General features: G+C 40.2%; 1 protein-coding gene across 7 annotated transcripts in view; it reads right to left on the bottom strand.

Moving 5' to 3' along the window:
• The window catches only part of FAR2 (fatty acyl-CoA reductase 2), a 156,731-nt gene that overhangs the window by 82,936 nt on the left and 57,424 nt on the right, over window positions 1–16,371 (bottom strand). For all 7 annotated transcript variants that reach the window (XM_074825688.1, XM_074825687.1, XM_074825689.1 and 4 more), the window contains one exon: window positions 5,700–5,934. In XM_074825688.1, the coding sequence (XP_074681789.1) occupies window positions 5,700–5,888 (189 nt within the window). In that variant the 5' untranslated portion in view covers window positions 5,889–5,934. The remainder of the gene's footprint in view (window positions 1–5,699; window positions 5,935–16,371) is intronic.

The raw sequence follows: 16,371 nt of genomic DNA, 5'->3' as shown, positions 1-16,371 counted from the left end.
AAAGAAGATTATAGGGTTGTTCTAAATAGTCTCTGAATGCATCCCTGATTAACTTATGCAATGTGTGGAGAAATTCTAAATTACTGTGAAGCATCCATGTATGCTAAGTAGTGATGGAAACTGCATTATGACTATGAAACTGTGTGATGAACCTATTTTCTCTGGGAATTGCCTCAGTCACGCGAAGACATTCTTCCTCAGCGGACTGCAGGCTGATTTTATCTGACTGATGCATTGGTGGACACAATTTCAGCTACCACATTTCTTCCTCCTTCCTCTTGTCATGGTTTCTCCTCTGACATCTGAGTATGCATTTAAAAAAAATGAAAAAAACCCTGGCATTTCCACCTAGGTGCACTTCCAGCATTTCTGCAGAATGCAGTCTGTGCTGACAGCTGTGCAAGTGCAAAGGAGAAAGGAGGTGTAGGAAACCAAGTTCTGCTGAAGCTAATTGATAAGATGGGCCTCTGTGCTTCTCAGATTCTCATTTAGCCTCCTGGCAGGCTTGGCTTTGCATGCAGAATAGACGAAAGACCAGGTAGGGCTGCTAGATCTCCCAACTCAGCTGAAAGCTGACGGGTGAGATTCTACACCCTGAGTCATGACATGGGTTGGATGTCCATCAAATGAGGAGGAGCTGTCACCATACAAGGCTGCAGCACCCAGAAAAGGCAATGACATTGCACTTTGCTTGTTCCAGATGCCCATGTTCCAGCAGAGCCTAGAGCCAAGGAGCAGCAGCAGCAGCATGGTTGCAAACATCCAAAAGCAGAAAGTGACACCAGGGATGTGTGAATCTTGAGCTCAGGACTAATGGTGGCTTCTTGTTTGTCCAGTATGAAAGGTTATCTTGCTGGAAGTACCAGCTGTCTTGTTGGCCCTTCCTTGTACTGTTGGAAGCAGGCTATTAGCTGCTAACGTATAAAGCAAAACCTTACCAGCCTTCTTCAAGCAGAAACACAAATTGGAGAAGACAGAGAAATGAAATGGAACAAGGCAACAGATGGTGTTAGCTTAGGAAAGAGGAACAGAAGGGTTCGAGACCCTTGCCTGCATTCGTGTCAGTTTTGTTATCACCCTTAAGATTTAGCTCCTCTCTACCACATGGTTTACAAATCACGGGGTCAAGCAAGAAACAAGTTTTTGTTAAAATGACAGATTTGTTCCTTTCGTACACAAATACGAGTTTTTCTGATAGCCTACTGACAAAAGCGAGGCAAATCTATATAAATAATAAAACAGAAAACATCTTCAGCTCTGTTTCACTCCAATTAGCAGTTTCCTGACTCTTACTGAGCAAGTGGGATCCCATCCTATCAACCAGAAAACCTCGTTACTCTGATGCAGGTACTGATCCACGCACCACTGCGGTGGTCGCAGCAGATTTAGGGGATGCTGTCCCAGAGGGAGTGATGCTGCACTGGTTTGGCATGGAGAACCTTTACTGCTTATGGTGATGAGCAAGATGCATGAGCGAGGGAGTGTAGAAAGGAATAGTCAAGCGAGGTGGAGAAAGAGAAATCTGGCATGATATGGTAAAATTTATAGGGCTAACAGAGGGTCTTGCTGTATATTTGCAGATAAGCATAGCGCACTTGATGAGGAAATACTGAACAGGCAAAGGTGTCTAACATTGGACTTCTGCTGGTTTTGGTGGTCAGTCCCATCATAATGTGTAGTTCTAGACAAAGCTTTGCAGGGCAGAGGAGAAGGTCTGTACAGGCCACTGTAACTACAAGGGTTAACCGTAAGGGTTCACTGTGGTTGGACGATATGAAAAAGCAGTAGCATTTTACAGTATTTTTGGTCACACCCAGCACTATCTGCTCCCCATTTTTAGCACCCTCACAGCCTCCCCATTTTCTCTCTGAATTATCAGAGACATTAACGAGAGTCTTTTCCACTCCCCACTTTGACTGATCTTTCTAATTAGAAGCACTGAACAAACAGATCTGAGGAACAGCTTGGCAGCAGCAAGCAGCCTTGCTGCACTGCACGCAGGGCATGGAAAAAGCTCTGCTCTCCCAGGGACAACGTGAAAGCTACAGCGCGTGACTCAGCCTTAGCCCAGTAACTGCTCCCCAGGGAATCTGAGACAACCCCTCCAAGCATTCCTGCCTATTTCTGCGCACGCAGGGATCAAACAACAAAAAACACTCCTTGAAACAATTCCATACCTTTGACAAAGACGCACCTCCCATCAACTAATGAGTAAACAGCACTGTGAAGCTTTGCCTTGTGATCCACATCTGTGGACACAGCCAGGCTGAAGCCAATACTGAAATGTGGATTTTTGTGTAAGAGCTGTGCTCTGTGCCATGCAGACATGGCATTTCATTAAGCACAGGGTAATAGCTTCATTCCCTTAGGGACTTGCTGCTGGAAAAATAGAACATCTCCTTTCATAAGTAGGCAAGGTCACCGTGCGCCACACATTCCTCAATGCACATGTTCATTTTGGAGTTGATGCTGAGATAATTGAGTATCTGTTCTTTATATGTTTCATATTAATGTAATGACACATCTTCGTGTAAAACTAATTTTACAAGTTCTGAGGAAAACCAACATTATTGCCATCTGTTCGGCTACTCCAGAATACAGTGGAAGAATTCTGATTTATGCCCAAATTATTTTTTATATTTTACATGTTGGATTCAGAATTTGAAAAATTCCAGATAAGAAACACTTCAAAAAGCACAAACGAAGGCATTTTGTCCCTTCACATCTCAACACCCTTTTGTGACTTACAATTGCTTTTTTATTTAACGGGAGTCATCTTCCAGAAAATTCATGTGAACACACTGTGAACAAGACAGCTCACAAATGTGTCACCTTAAAGTTTAACCCCTGTAAATATAATGATAGAAACCACAAAAATTTCACAGAGATATATGAAGCGAGATCAAAAATGATAGGCAAAAATTTCTTTCAAAATATTAAGTACTACCAAAAAATCAGGAGTCCCCAGAGGACCTTACCTGAAGAACCTAAGCATTATGCAGTGCAACTAATTCCTGTCAATCTACTTCTCTGCTTTCATCTTACTTCATCCCAAATACTATTTTTACCTATTTGTTTAGAATATTTAGAAGCTGCCAAACTGTTTTTCTCTATTCCTCTGGTTCCTGGAAAACTTCCCTTCTGGATGTGAAAATGAGAAATTCCAGAGGATAATACTGGGTCAAGGCATAATGTAAAAGAAGAAAGAGTTACTTTCAAAGTGAATGTGTGATCGGGTCAGTAGAGAAGATTACACTGGATAGAATATGAATGTAGAAATAATGTATTTTCTCCTAAAACCAGATACAAATACTGTATTGCATTAAATCCAACAGTTTGTGGGGGAAAAGAATAATTATGCAGTAGAGATTAGAAATTACGTATGCACACATAAGGAAGAGAAGGGATTTTATTCCGAATTTTCCTGTGCTTACTCAAATATACGCATTCTTCGTCAGAGATTATGATCAAGAATGCCAAATGCAAATGTTGCCTGAAGACTTGGAATAAGCTTTTGCTGTATTTTTATTTGTTTTATAGCTCAGAGGTTTCCCAAACTGGAGAATGCAAACCACGACTGTAAATGAAAGTATAGTCTCTCACTTGTGAATGACTGATTATGTGGCTTAAAGACATACAGTAAATTTAACTGGACACAGTTTGCAAAAATGTTAATAATGTTTCTTTCCCTCTTCATCTGCCATGAAATTAACAGTTACTGGAATTAACAGTTTCACTTATAGAAAAAAAAACAAAGGCTGTCAACATTTTCACATGTAAATAACTTTTGAAGAGTTGAGTTTCTGCCTTAGGGAAGTATTTTTGCTTTTTAAAAAAAGAACAACATCAAAAAGGCACCTTCCTCCTTAGGGGGACCTGAATGAGTTGTGATCACACCCCTATATTTTTTTTCTTTTCAAGGATGCTGCAACCTAACTTAGAGACTTGCCTCCTTCTTTCGTTCATTTGAAACACATTGAAGCAGGCTGTCAAAAGTTCAAGGAGAGGTTATCAAGTCCTGTTTGCTGTTGGCATGTCTAAAACTGCTGACACATGCTAGGAAAAAAAAGGCTACATTTAGTACAGCTGCAACGATAAAACAGCTACTAGGGAACCTCACCTATAGCTAACAACAACACTAAGCTGTGCGGGCCCACTGAAGAGATAAACCAGTAGTATTCATACATAAAATGCAAATAAAGCTTATAGAAGTCCTGAAAAATAGCTACGTTTGTCATTTTCTTAGTGGTTTAAAAAAAAAAAAAAAAAGGCAAAACCCCATGCAAGCACACCACATTTGGGATTCTGTTGTTTGATGATGAAAACTATTACCCACAGTCTTCTGCTGAAAGCTGTAGAAGCAGCTGAAAAGTGTTAATTGAAAGGAAAAGTAATGAAAAATTGTGCACTTAACAGATTTGTAAAAAGCAACCAAGGCAGTGGTTTCCTTTTATATTGCTCACAAATTTTCCTGAACATGAAAATAACCTGCCCTCTGTTGAAAACACACCAAAAACCACAGCAAAACTCTGTTGTTGAACACAGTTAAAATTTTTCTAGCTTGTTGCCTCAAAACATTAAGAGGAAAAATGCATGTCTTCTCCCAGACTTACTTGTGTCTAAGTCAGTTCAGTTATCTATAGACCTATCTTAATTCTAACTGCAGTAGAAGGAAAAGTACTTTTCTAGTCAAATCTTGTTCAAAGTTTTAGACCAATACTCTAAAGATATGTTGACATTTCTCAGATTAATTCCAAGCAATTCCTTGCCTACTAGGACCAGATCTGTCCCTTCCCCTCATTTCACATCAGCCGTGTACAAATTCACACTAGCAGTGAGCATGAGCTTGAACTCTGGCACTTAACACAGCTGGAGGAGTCTGAGCAAGTTCATGACCTCACCACTGGCCTAAGCTCCTGAGGACCTTGAGGTCCTCAGGCCAAGTCCACTGTAGATAACTGGTCTAGCAGCTTCTCCTTATAAATCTTTACATTAAATGCAGCAAAGAGCTTTGACACCCTTCTTGACACTAGAGATCTGGATTTCCTCACTGGGGCAGCAAGCTAAAAGCTCAACAGAAACAAGCCACATGGGTGGAGGTCATACAGGTCTGTTCTTTAAGTCACAGGTCTGTCTTAGCTTTTGTGTTCTACTGCAAGCAGTTAAACTGACATCAGAAGGTGGCAGATGCCCCACTGCACTGCAGCAATGCACAGCCTGCTATAGGTTGCCACCAGGCTTTGCCTTATGAAATGAATTAAGTGCCCCAATAAGGGCAAGGGGCAGGGTGTGATGGGTTCACACTGTTTTCTTTTTGAGTGCTAATTGTTTGGATATTAAGTTTTCAAAGTGGGGGAAGGAAAAAAGTTCATGAAAGCAAAATGCCGTTCTTGCTAAAAGGAAATTTGCTAAGGCAACATGCTTTTGAAAAAAATAGTTCTTAACAAACAGCAATGCAAAAAGAAAGAAAAACTGTTACTTTACTACAGTGTAAAATGCTGCATCACCTATCAAAATCAAACAGATCCAGGTTCATTCACACACCTTTTCTGTTTGTTTGTTTGTTTTAGACACAACAAAAATATACAACAGTTATAGCAGAAGACGGTATTTTATTTTTCATTAATTGAGTATGTCCTTTGCTTCACCCACCTAAATGGACTTAAGATTAAACTCTAGAATAAAATATAGGAGCTTACCTTGCATTTCAACATGTTGGCCACTCTCTCTTGCATTGACTGTCCAGCCTTTGGCCTGACAAGTATATAAACTGCTTTCACTTCAGGGCTGGAGCGCAGAAGCTTTTCCACCAGTACTTTGCCCATGAAACCAGTAGCTCCTGTGATAAGTACGTTCTTTCCATTGTAATAAGCTGAGACTGAAGACATGGTGCTTTCTCGTTCTGTCCTTCCTCTAACTTTCTGCAGGAGGTACCTGAGAAGATGCAGAAATAAAGCTTTAAGGGCTTTTGAGTCAAGACACAGATCAGTTATTTGGGAGCTACAGTCTGAGATAACATTTCCTAGTCAACTATGGCAGCTCATATTAGTTCAGTCACTAGCAATTTTAAAGATGATTTTTGAAAAAGCCTTTATTATGAAAATAAACCACAAAAATTAAAAAGGTTAATCTGAGAAGCTTAAAAACATCAAGCTCAGTCTTATCCTCTATATTACACCATAGCTGCACTCAGCAGTCACAGTTTAGAACATAACTTGTGTTGTCCAAGAGTCCTAGCAGTGGATGCTCACTGCAATGTTGAATAGCATTTATCTGCTACACTGTGAAGTGGCAGCCATGAAGATATGCAGTTATCCCTACAAGACAAAGTAGAAACAGAGCTCACAAACACTGCAGGTACAAATGCTGTGTTTTCCACTTTAATTCCACTGTGCCAAGCTGTTGCATTTCTTGTCAGCCATCACTCAGCAATGTTCTCCATCTCTTCCTATTCTCTTGGCTTGGAATAAAACCATGAAGAATGCTCTTCTTCATGGAGGACACAGTGCAACGGCATTGCTCGGCAAGACTGCAATACCATGCTCCTGTGTGTAGGTCATCACCCATTATTGGCTGTTATGGCCAAAATTCATCCTACTTAACTCTAAGGAGCATAGAGTCATACCCTTTCTCTGAAGAGTTTACAGGTTGTTTGAACTGCCCTTTGGAGATCCACTGACTATGTAAGGGGGCTGACATGACCAGGATCCCACATGAAGTGTCCCAGTTAAGTATTTTAATTAGATATAATGGTTTCAGGCCTACATGTCCACAGCCATCCCAGTTCGAACTCTAAGTTGATTAAATGACAAACAAGGTTGGACTGAATCCTCTTAGAACAGCCCCTCTCTCTATTAGACTAATGGAAGGAAAAAAAAACCCCTCCTATCTTTGAGGTGCGTCAGATCATAGCATGCACAAACCACTTACATTCCAAGGGAAAGGCTTAGGAAAAATATAAATAAATGTTTTGAAAAAAGCCAACTATATTTGAAACAAAAAGAAATAAGAACAGCAGAATGCTGTCAATTAAGTATTCAAGAACCAGGACAATGATCTTCAGGTACCCCAGAAAAACTTTTTCCTCTGCAGAAGCTTCAGTAACGCTGTTGGTCATTTCAAGTTTCTCAACATGAAATGACTCAACTGCATGCTAATAAAATGCAAATACATGCAGCATTTGCACATTGTTGCAGTCTTCCAAGACTCCCTGTTCTCACCAACATTTTTGCATTTCTGAAACCTAAGTAAACCATTCAGGGACAGTGAAGTAGCCTAACTTAGAGCAAAAACTGCAAGCCTTCATACAGGAACTTCTTATATAATGAGTCCTTGGCTTGGACCAACACAAATGAACAGTAACAGAGAGTTTAAGCACTGTAAGAATCCTGGTTACATGGGACCTTCACTGCAGGGGACCATGAGAGAAATACAGCTTGTCCTACAGCCCATGCCTTTCTCAGGATGTAGCAAGGTATCTTACCCCAGAAAATCGACCACCAGCTATGTGAATCACAAGAGACCCCACAGAACAATCTTTACAAGGTGTACTGTGGTCACTGCAACACTCAGGAATGTGTTTAGCTGGGCTGTGATCCCCAAGGCATTATCACTCGCAACAGTGAAAAACGATCCACAGTCTGTGTTCGTGTGCTGTCGTTATCTGGGTCTACAGCTGATGCATCTACCCAGACTTGACTTTTCATTCCTACCAATCTGCCAGTTTCCACAATCACTGTACAGCTACATGGAAACATTGAATGTATATGTCTAACAGGCTATAGCCCAGACACATGAGAGACTCAAGCCCAAGAAAATACTGTTCTTTCCCAGTGCTGCCTGGGACTGCAGTACATAGCAACAAACAAATGGAAATCCCCAAATTTCTTTATCTGTAATGAATCATCAGGTGTGCCATCCAATTTAGAAAGTGGGTCAAGCAGAATAACTTCTGAAGGACACTATTTCACAAATTAATAGCTGTGGGTATTCTGGCTCAGTTAATTTGGGTATTAGCCTACTTTCACATATGGCCTAGATCACAATTTAAATGACTGTAACAGGCTTGTCTAGGCCTATTAAAAACCTGTTCTTATCAAAGAGCTGGCCACTTGGGAAGTTAAACAAACAGGTTAAACTATTAGATAATTAACTTATTTATAATAAAATGTCACATCTCATTCAGGTTCAGAAAAACTGAGTGATACTGGAAGACAGGAAGACAGAACCTGGAAGTGTGTGAAAGGGTGTGCGAGTCCAAAAGTAGGTATTACTTTAGCCAGATGAAGATGGACGTGACAAAAGACTTCAGAAATTTGGTACGACACATGCCCTGCAAAGCAGAAAAATTAACGGGAGAAGTCCTTAGTCACTAGAGGCCATCAAATTATACTGAACGTAAAGAAATGAGAAGATGAAATACAAGACCACTTCCAGTCACTGGATACTTGCTCTGAGCTTGTATTCAGAAGATTGTATCTACCTAACCTCACCTAACACTCTGCTAGAAAAATGGTACATTTATAAAGTACTTTCCACCACAGACTTGGAAATTACCTCAGTGTTTAACAGGAATTACTCTCCTTCAATAGTACAGAACATTTCCAACCTGCATCACTAAACAGTAGTGCTTTGCATTATAGCTGTAGACTACTGCAAAAATAACTGTTAAGGTTTTGGAATGTGGACACCAATTTCTTATGTTGCTTTATTTGGGTTCTCTGAGTTATCCAAATGGGTCTTTGTTTGTTTTGACCAGATGTTGGATGCCTACTAGACTAGTAAAAAAAAAAAGTAAACCAATACAATAATAAAAATAATACAAATTAAAAAAAAACCCCACACTATTTAAAGTGTCCCTAAAATTAGCTGTGCAGCCAGATTTCATTAAGTATTTCTGGTAAAGACTGCACACGCATAACTGACAGTTTTCCTCCATGTAGTGTGAGGCTATTTTGAATGTTTGACTCCAAAAAGTCAGGAAAACAATTGCATATTTCAAATCATTCTAATATGATGACAATGGAAACACCAAACACAGCCACAGAAAACTGAACTTCTAAAGCAATCTGCGGTTCCTCTTGGTTATTGGCTTAACCCTAAAGGGTTAAAAGAAAGGGTAAGAAAAACCACATCCCTTCTATTTTCTATAATAAAACAGTCCAAGTCAGGCAGCATATAGTTCGCAGGGCCAGTTTCAGAGTTGGATCAGGATGCTCAGGGCCTCATCCACAATGAAAAGCCATGAGGAATGAGATGGGGTTTTGCTTATTATGGGATCAAATTTATGTCTTCTTGCAGTACTTTTTTTTCTCCTTTCCTAAATTAGCTCTATAAGAAAATACAACAATCTTGCATCCATGTGATGCCATGCTAGTTTTCAGCAAAGAAAATCTCTGTATTTGTTTAACATGCACAAACAAACTGATGTTTTGAGATTGTGATACAAAAGCCACAATGCTGCAATCTGCTATGTTCAGACAGATCCCTGAATCTCCACTGTCCAAGCAAATTTAAAGAGGCTTTTACTAGGTTCCAAACTCCAAAGTAGTCTCCAGTTTATATTCAGGATTGAGAAGATATTTTTCTTTCAACTTAGGGTATACTGGCTTTTTTGATTTTTCAGAATCATCTTTGTTTTTCCTATTTTTTAAGAGTGTGATTTGATAACAGAATTTATTCTTCTCTTTTTTAATGGATTTTGCTTGGCCTTTGTAAAGAAAGTACTGAAGAAGTTATGGAGATTTTAAGAAACAAGAGGATTTCTAAGGTCGAAGGGTGTGATCCAAGTAATGCCTGCTGACCTAACTCTTTGGATGTCTACTTCAAAATACAAAGAACTATATGCATTCCTTTTTGACTTTTTACACTCAGTCAAATGAAATAAAAATTGTTTCCTGCAGAAGCTTATACTTTGCTTTTCATTTTAAGGAATAAACAGTCAATACTGAGCATTAACTATTTCCTAGCCAATTAAGCTGCAAGGGATTAAGCGTCTGGTAAGAGAAAAATATTGAAAGTCTAAACCATGGTCAGCAGTTGCAGTGAGTTGACCCTTATTGAGGTGAAGAAGGATAAAGATTATTTCAGAGCCTGAGGTTCCTGTCTCTCCCAAAACTGACTGAAGGTGAGAAAGCCACTGAATGTTGGGGAAAAGTCCACACAAGGGCTTCTTGAAGCCCAGTTCAAAGTGACTAATTGCAGGCAACTCTGACAGTTTGGGCACTAATCAACGCAGGAAAGTAATCACTGATGCCATCTGAATTACTGAACACAGCATCTTTGCAGCAGTATACATCTCTCTGATGCTGACTCATCTGCAACCGTAGTGTAAAAAAAAAAACAACCATCACCTTTTGGACAGCCAGCCAGGAATCACACTGAGCATCTCTGCAGACACAAGTATACGAGCTGCTTTAAGGGTAAAGCTCTGTTACTGACGCCTGTAACAGTCTCCTCTGGATCAGACATAGAGGACGATCTACAGTGCTGCATTACAAACAAAGCCATGATCTTGTGCCAGAGGCATATGCCAAAGGACAAGCAAAGGGAAAGGTGGGAATCCTACCAACCTAATACTTTCCTCCTGATAAAGAAAACCATCATATCCTCAACAGAAGAGTAAAGAAGAGCTTTCCCCCACCAAGAGCAGATACAACCGAGTTGATATTTAACAAAATAACTAATATTCTGTCCTCATCTTCCACATACTTCAGTGATGCCAAATCTGCATTCAGATTGCAGTGGTGTAACGCCGAGAGCTTGCTATCAAAGCCATAGCCATGGAAGAGAAATGTATATCTGAACCTCATTGACTGCTGCTACTGCCACCGCCCAGAGCAGGTTCACGGCTGCAGGGTGTTAACAGGAGATGGCAAAAGGGAGCATGAGCAATGAAGGATGGGGAGACGAGGAGGTTAATATTTCACTACGGTTTGGACAACTACCAAGATTTCCACGCCCTACTCAACTAGAAGAGTGGCCATTTCAGAAGCTTATCTGTTGAGATATTTGCCTTTTCAACTCAACAGCACAAAATGGAGAAAAAAGAAAAGGAAAAAAAAAAAAGAGATTTTGTGCAAGAGCAAAGGACCATATGCCTGTAAATATACATCTAGATTCATGCACAGCCTTGCTGGCATCTCTTTCTACTTAGTCTGGTTTTGATGAGTTTTCTCATGTCTGGTGCATTTTCACAGCTCTATGCAGGATGTAATTTCTGTAAACAAGAGGGTCAGACTGTGCAGATGAGTCTTTTAGACATCATATTAAATATAATGAACCAGCTTCAACTAAACTTACAATTAATGACAAATGACATTTTTTGAAACAAAGCTACACACAGCAAGAGTCCTTTGAGACAGAATAATTTTTGCCACTTTCTGAATATAATTTTTTAATCTTGGGTACAAATATCCAATCATACATAAACCAGTTTTCTTTAATCAGGATTCTGGAGGAGTCATAATTAACCTGAGACATGCACAGAAAGAAATATTCCTCTGTTGCTTCAGAGACCTTGTACAGCTGAGGTCAGAAGAAGCAATATAAAGTGGTCACAGAGTATTTCAATCTCATCAATTTGCTTCCTCAGCCTATTAATTATTTTCTGAGTTTAGAATGGACTGAACACTGGGGATGCCTGAACAATGTTTTGTCATACAATTATTTTCTTTTTTAGTTTTTGCCTCAGGATGTGTGACAGAGACTTCACAAACTATGCACATAATTACAATATATAAAAGCAATTCTTTCTAATGTGTGTTCTTTGCCTGAAAGCATTTGTGTATCATTTCTTGTTAGTTAATCATCAGCGAGTAAATAATCCCATGGCTATAACTGTAGCAGAAACATGATCTTTTCACTTTGGTGGCCAGTAGAGGTGGATACCTGAACACACCAGTTTTCCTCCAGTGTTAATGTATATACAACAGTTGTATGGTTTGAAGCAAATCAGTATAATTCAAGGAGAGCATGTATGTGGATGAAGAGGCAGGAATAGTGTTAAAAATTCAACACCTGCACACCACCTCCTATGGAGCAAAGTCCAGTCTGAAACAAAGAAACTTTCCAACCTTCTGATTCCTGGAGTAACAGAATACTCCACTGCATGCTTAAAGAATAGAACTTAAAAAGACAAAGGGAAATGCAATAGGAATCTACATGTTTCATGCTGGCACTAGAAACATGGGATACAGCAGCATCTGTCAATTCACAGTGAAATCTCAGGCGTATGCAGGTGCATTAGTTCTGCACGCTCTGTCATTTGAGATGCTTTATATGGATGTCAAGGTTTTGTTGAGCACCAGGCTCTGCTCCAGAGATTTCACAGATTATTTTTAGCCCCAGGACATCTGGAAGTAATAGAGCATGCTGTGGCCTTAGAGTCACAGAGCAGAGTCCCACAGCATGCACACTAGCAATAGCTGAAGTAGTGACTTGCTTTTCATCATAGTGACTTAACTCCTGGCTTCTCAGTAACACCAGGAGAAAAGCTGATGTCACTTAGCTCCATTGATTTGATTTACCGAGCCAAATTCACAATCAGGGTAGTTCCACTGCAATGACCAGCGCTTCAATTGGGATTAACAAGAATTAGCTTAGATTTGAGCCTTTATATTTAAAAAATTTTCTGTATTTTCAGTAATAAATAACACTGACTCAGAACGGAAAAGGGCTGTAGTTCAACACTGCACAGCATTTTTGACAACAGCACCGCTAACATGATCAAAGAGATAGGACCAACAATGATGCACCGAAGTTACATAACACATTTTCAAAGGTCTTTAGGCACATAAAGATTTGTGTAGTACATGTTTGGGAAGAGGTAGGGGAGAAAATGAAGCAAAGAGGATGTTAAAATGGCTGATCTAGGGACAAATTAAAAGCTCCTTATGGTTTGCTAAACTTCCATAGTTATTTAATAGCACTAACAACCTAGCAACGATAACAAACTGGCAAAGATAAACCTTCTCTCACTTAGCTACAGAATTAAAAGGAAGGTCATAATCCACCCTTTGTACAGGCACTATGGATGCTAATACAGCTCAAAGAAATAAAATCCTGTGATTCAAAGATGGGCACTTTTACAGCCAGACTGAACTCAAGATGATAATCCTCTTTACAAAAGAGATTTTGCTCCAAGCAATTTACACCAAATACAAATGTTGCTGCTAGCAGTCTGAAGGTTAAATCACTTTCCTCCAGCTAATATATTTCAAATAATTTTTTTGTTTGCCGTATCGACTCAATTTCGTAACAGAATACCCAAGTAGCGACAAGCAAGGAGAAACTCTCATTGCCTCTGAAAACCCGTCATGACTTGAAAAACGACACCAGTTTTGCAATCCATTTCAATTTATAACAGTTAAATCTAAAGAGACAGTGCAGTGTGACAGCATAATCAAGAGCTTGAGACAAAGAGCACCGTGCACAGTGGGATCCTGAGAACTACTGAACATTACATGACATGCAGAGAGGAGCTCTTGATCCTTTGGAAACTGCTGGGAGTTGTGGCTTCTGGGCTAGAGATCTGCCCACAGAACAAGACCCAGATGTAGGGCAAAAGCTTGAATTTCAAGATTTGGTCATTGCTTAAGCATTACCTGTACATCTTCACAGATCTTCTAACTCTCTTAAGTAGTCCAAACTGTTTGACCACCATTACGAATTAGAGGAGAACGAATGAAGCAGAAGGGCTACTGATGTAATAGAAACCAGGAGGAGCCTCTTGATTTTTTTAGCGAAACCTGTTAGTCTCACACAGTCTCACTACGTTCTCTCTAAAATTGATGAAAACGAGCCTGTAAGTGTTTTAGAGCTAAGACAGGGCAACTGTGCTAAGGACATACCTAAGTGTGGGATTTTAAAGAACAAATATTTCTCAATAGCTCAAGTATGGATATATTGTGCCTCACCTCTATTTAATTAGCCTACTGGTAAGAACAGCAGCCCTCAGGGACATCAGAAAATCAGCTTCTGCAGGCTCCTTTCTGTATCACACAGGTCAGCATTTGTACCCACTCTCCTTTATTTTTTTTTAGCAGCTCTCACTTAGAGCTAGTTGTTGCAAAGCCATTGAGCAGGGTACAGGATCAAAGCTTAGGTGCTGTGCATGTATCAGGACTAGAAGAGAGTTTTTGCTCTGCCTCAGCATAATTAAATGCAGACATCCTACATCAGAGCATTTCTGCAGGTGATCCTTCCCCTTCTCTTTCCACCAGTTCACTCTTCACAGCCATTATTACTTTGCTCTTTCTTCTTTAGCTGTGACTGGGATCTCTACAACCAGCACCCGTCTCCCAAACCCCTAAATCAAAACCCTTGCCATACCCATTGCACACCAATCACATGGCATCTTAGCACAGCAAAATGGAGGTCTCTCAGTGATTAAATCAAAGGTCTATAAATCTCTCTGTGATATCAGGGTGGTCTTGAACATTTGTTTTCTTTTAGAGTTCTCAGCTGATGGCTTTGTATTAGCATCCACCATGTCTTAGCACAGTATGCAAAGATTTTCTGTCCTTTTCCAGCACTAGCTCTTGCCTCTCATCAAAAATAGTACCACTATCATTTTTGGCATTTGTGGGAAGAGTTGGATTTGGAGACACCAAGTTGAGCAGGAGTGTTGATCCGCTTGAACATAGTAAGACTCTACAGAGTGATCTGGACTGGCTGGATTGATGGGCCCAGGACAACTGTATGAAGTTCAAGAAGGCTCAGTGCCGGGTCCTGCACTTGCGTCACAACAACCACATGCAACGCTACAAGCTTTGGTAAGAGTGACTGGAAAGCTGCCTGGTGGAAAAGGACCTGGGGGTGTTGGTTGACAGCCAGCTGAATATGAGCTGACAGTGTGCCCAGGTGGCCAAGAAGGCCAATAGCATCCTGGCTTGTACCAGAAATGTGGTTAGCAGGACTAATGAAGTGATTGTCCCTCTGTACTCAGCACTGGTGAAGCCACATCTCAAATACTGTGTTCAGTTTTGGGCCCCTCACTACAAGAAAGACATTGAGGTGCTGGAGCACGTCCAAAGAAGAGCCACGAAGGTGGTGAAGGCTCTAGAAAGTCCTGTGAGTTGTGGCTGAGGAATCGGGGTTGTTTAGGCTGGAGAAAAGGAGGCTCAGGGGAGACCTTATCACTCTCTACAACTACCTGAAAGGAGGTTGTAGCAACATGGGTGTTCTCCCAAGTAACAAGCGATAGGACAAGAGGAAATGGCCTCAAGTTGTGCCAGGGAAGGTTTAGATTGGATATTAGGAAAAATGTCTTCACCACAAGGGTTGTCAAGCATTGGAACAGGCTGCCCAGGGAAGTGGCTGAGTCACCATCCCTGGAGGTATTTAAAAGATGTGGAGATGTGACGCTCAGGGACATGGTTTAGTGGTGGCCTTGGCAGCACTAGGTTAATGGTTGGACTTGATGATCTTAAAGGTCATTTCCAACCTAAATGATTCTAAGATTCCATGATTGATTCTGTTTAAGAATACCTGCATACAATTTGAGGGTAGGAGGAAGCTGAAGTGTTTTGGTGCTTTTTTTCAAGCCCCACTTTTGGAACAGTCCAACTAGCACAGCTGCTGTGAAGGACAGCAGCAGCAGGACTGCTACCTCCCTGCTGATTTCCATGTTGAAGCACTCAGGGAAAACCATCCCTTTGTGGCCCCAAAATAGACTGGATAACTAAAACTGAAAGTATTTTAAAACTGCCTGCATTTCTGTAACAAATGAAAAAAAGGTAGTGATTGATAGTAGTAATGCAAATATTCATGTGATTACAGCAACCATTTTCTTCACAAAGGCACTGTCATGACATAAAGAAGAATGGTGTTCACTCAGGATTTTGAGTCAGCAGCAATATTGATCCAAGTAGAGCATTACCTAGTAAGCAAATGTATGTCATGTAATGATGGAGAGACTACTTCCTGAGGGATTCCTCCTTTATCCCTAATTCTTCCAGCTCTCTTGCCATGTAAAAACATAAGCACAATATTTAAAAGCCTTAATGAAATCAAATGGAACTACATTTATGTTTTCATAACAAAACCTAAAAAACCGCAGAAAACCACAAAAGAAGAAACTGGGTACAACGTACCAAGAACGTGGTCAAAGTGATGACCCCATGTTTTTAAAAAACAATCACTTACCTAAGCCATACTACCTTCCTATTGTTATAACTTTTTTTACAGCTACGTCCAGTGGAAGCTGTACATAGAAAAGATTAGTAGCTTTGTAGTCCTGTGCAGATTTATCAGAATACATACATATTTTTTTGTTTATATTAAGCTTAAAACCAAATGCAAATTAGTTAATAATTGACTGACAAGCAGTAGCTGCAAGAAAGAAAGAAGGGGAAAAAAATGCTGTAGGGA

This window comes from Strix aluco, chromosome 5, assembly GCF_031877795.1.
Source record: "Strix aluco isolate bStrAlu1 chromosome 5, bStrAlu1.hap1, whole genome shotgun sequence".
NCBI classification, from domain to species: domain Eukaryota; kingdom Metazoa; phylum Chordata; class Aves; order Strigiformes; family Strigidae; genus Strix; species Strix aluco.
The sequence above is the reverse complement of the archived record's forward strand: the minus strand, read 5'-3'. Positions and strand labels throughout refer to the sequence as shown.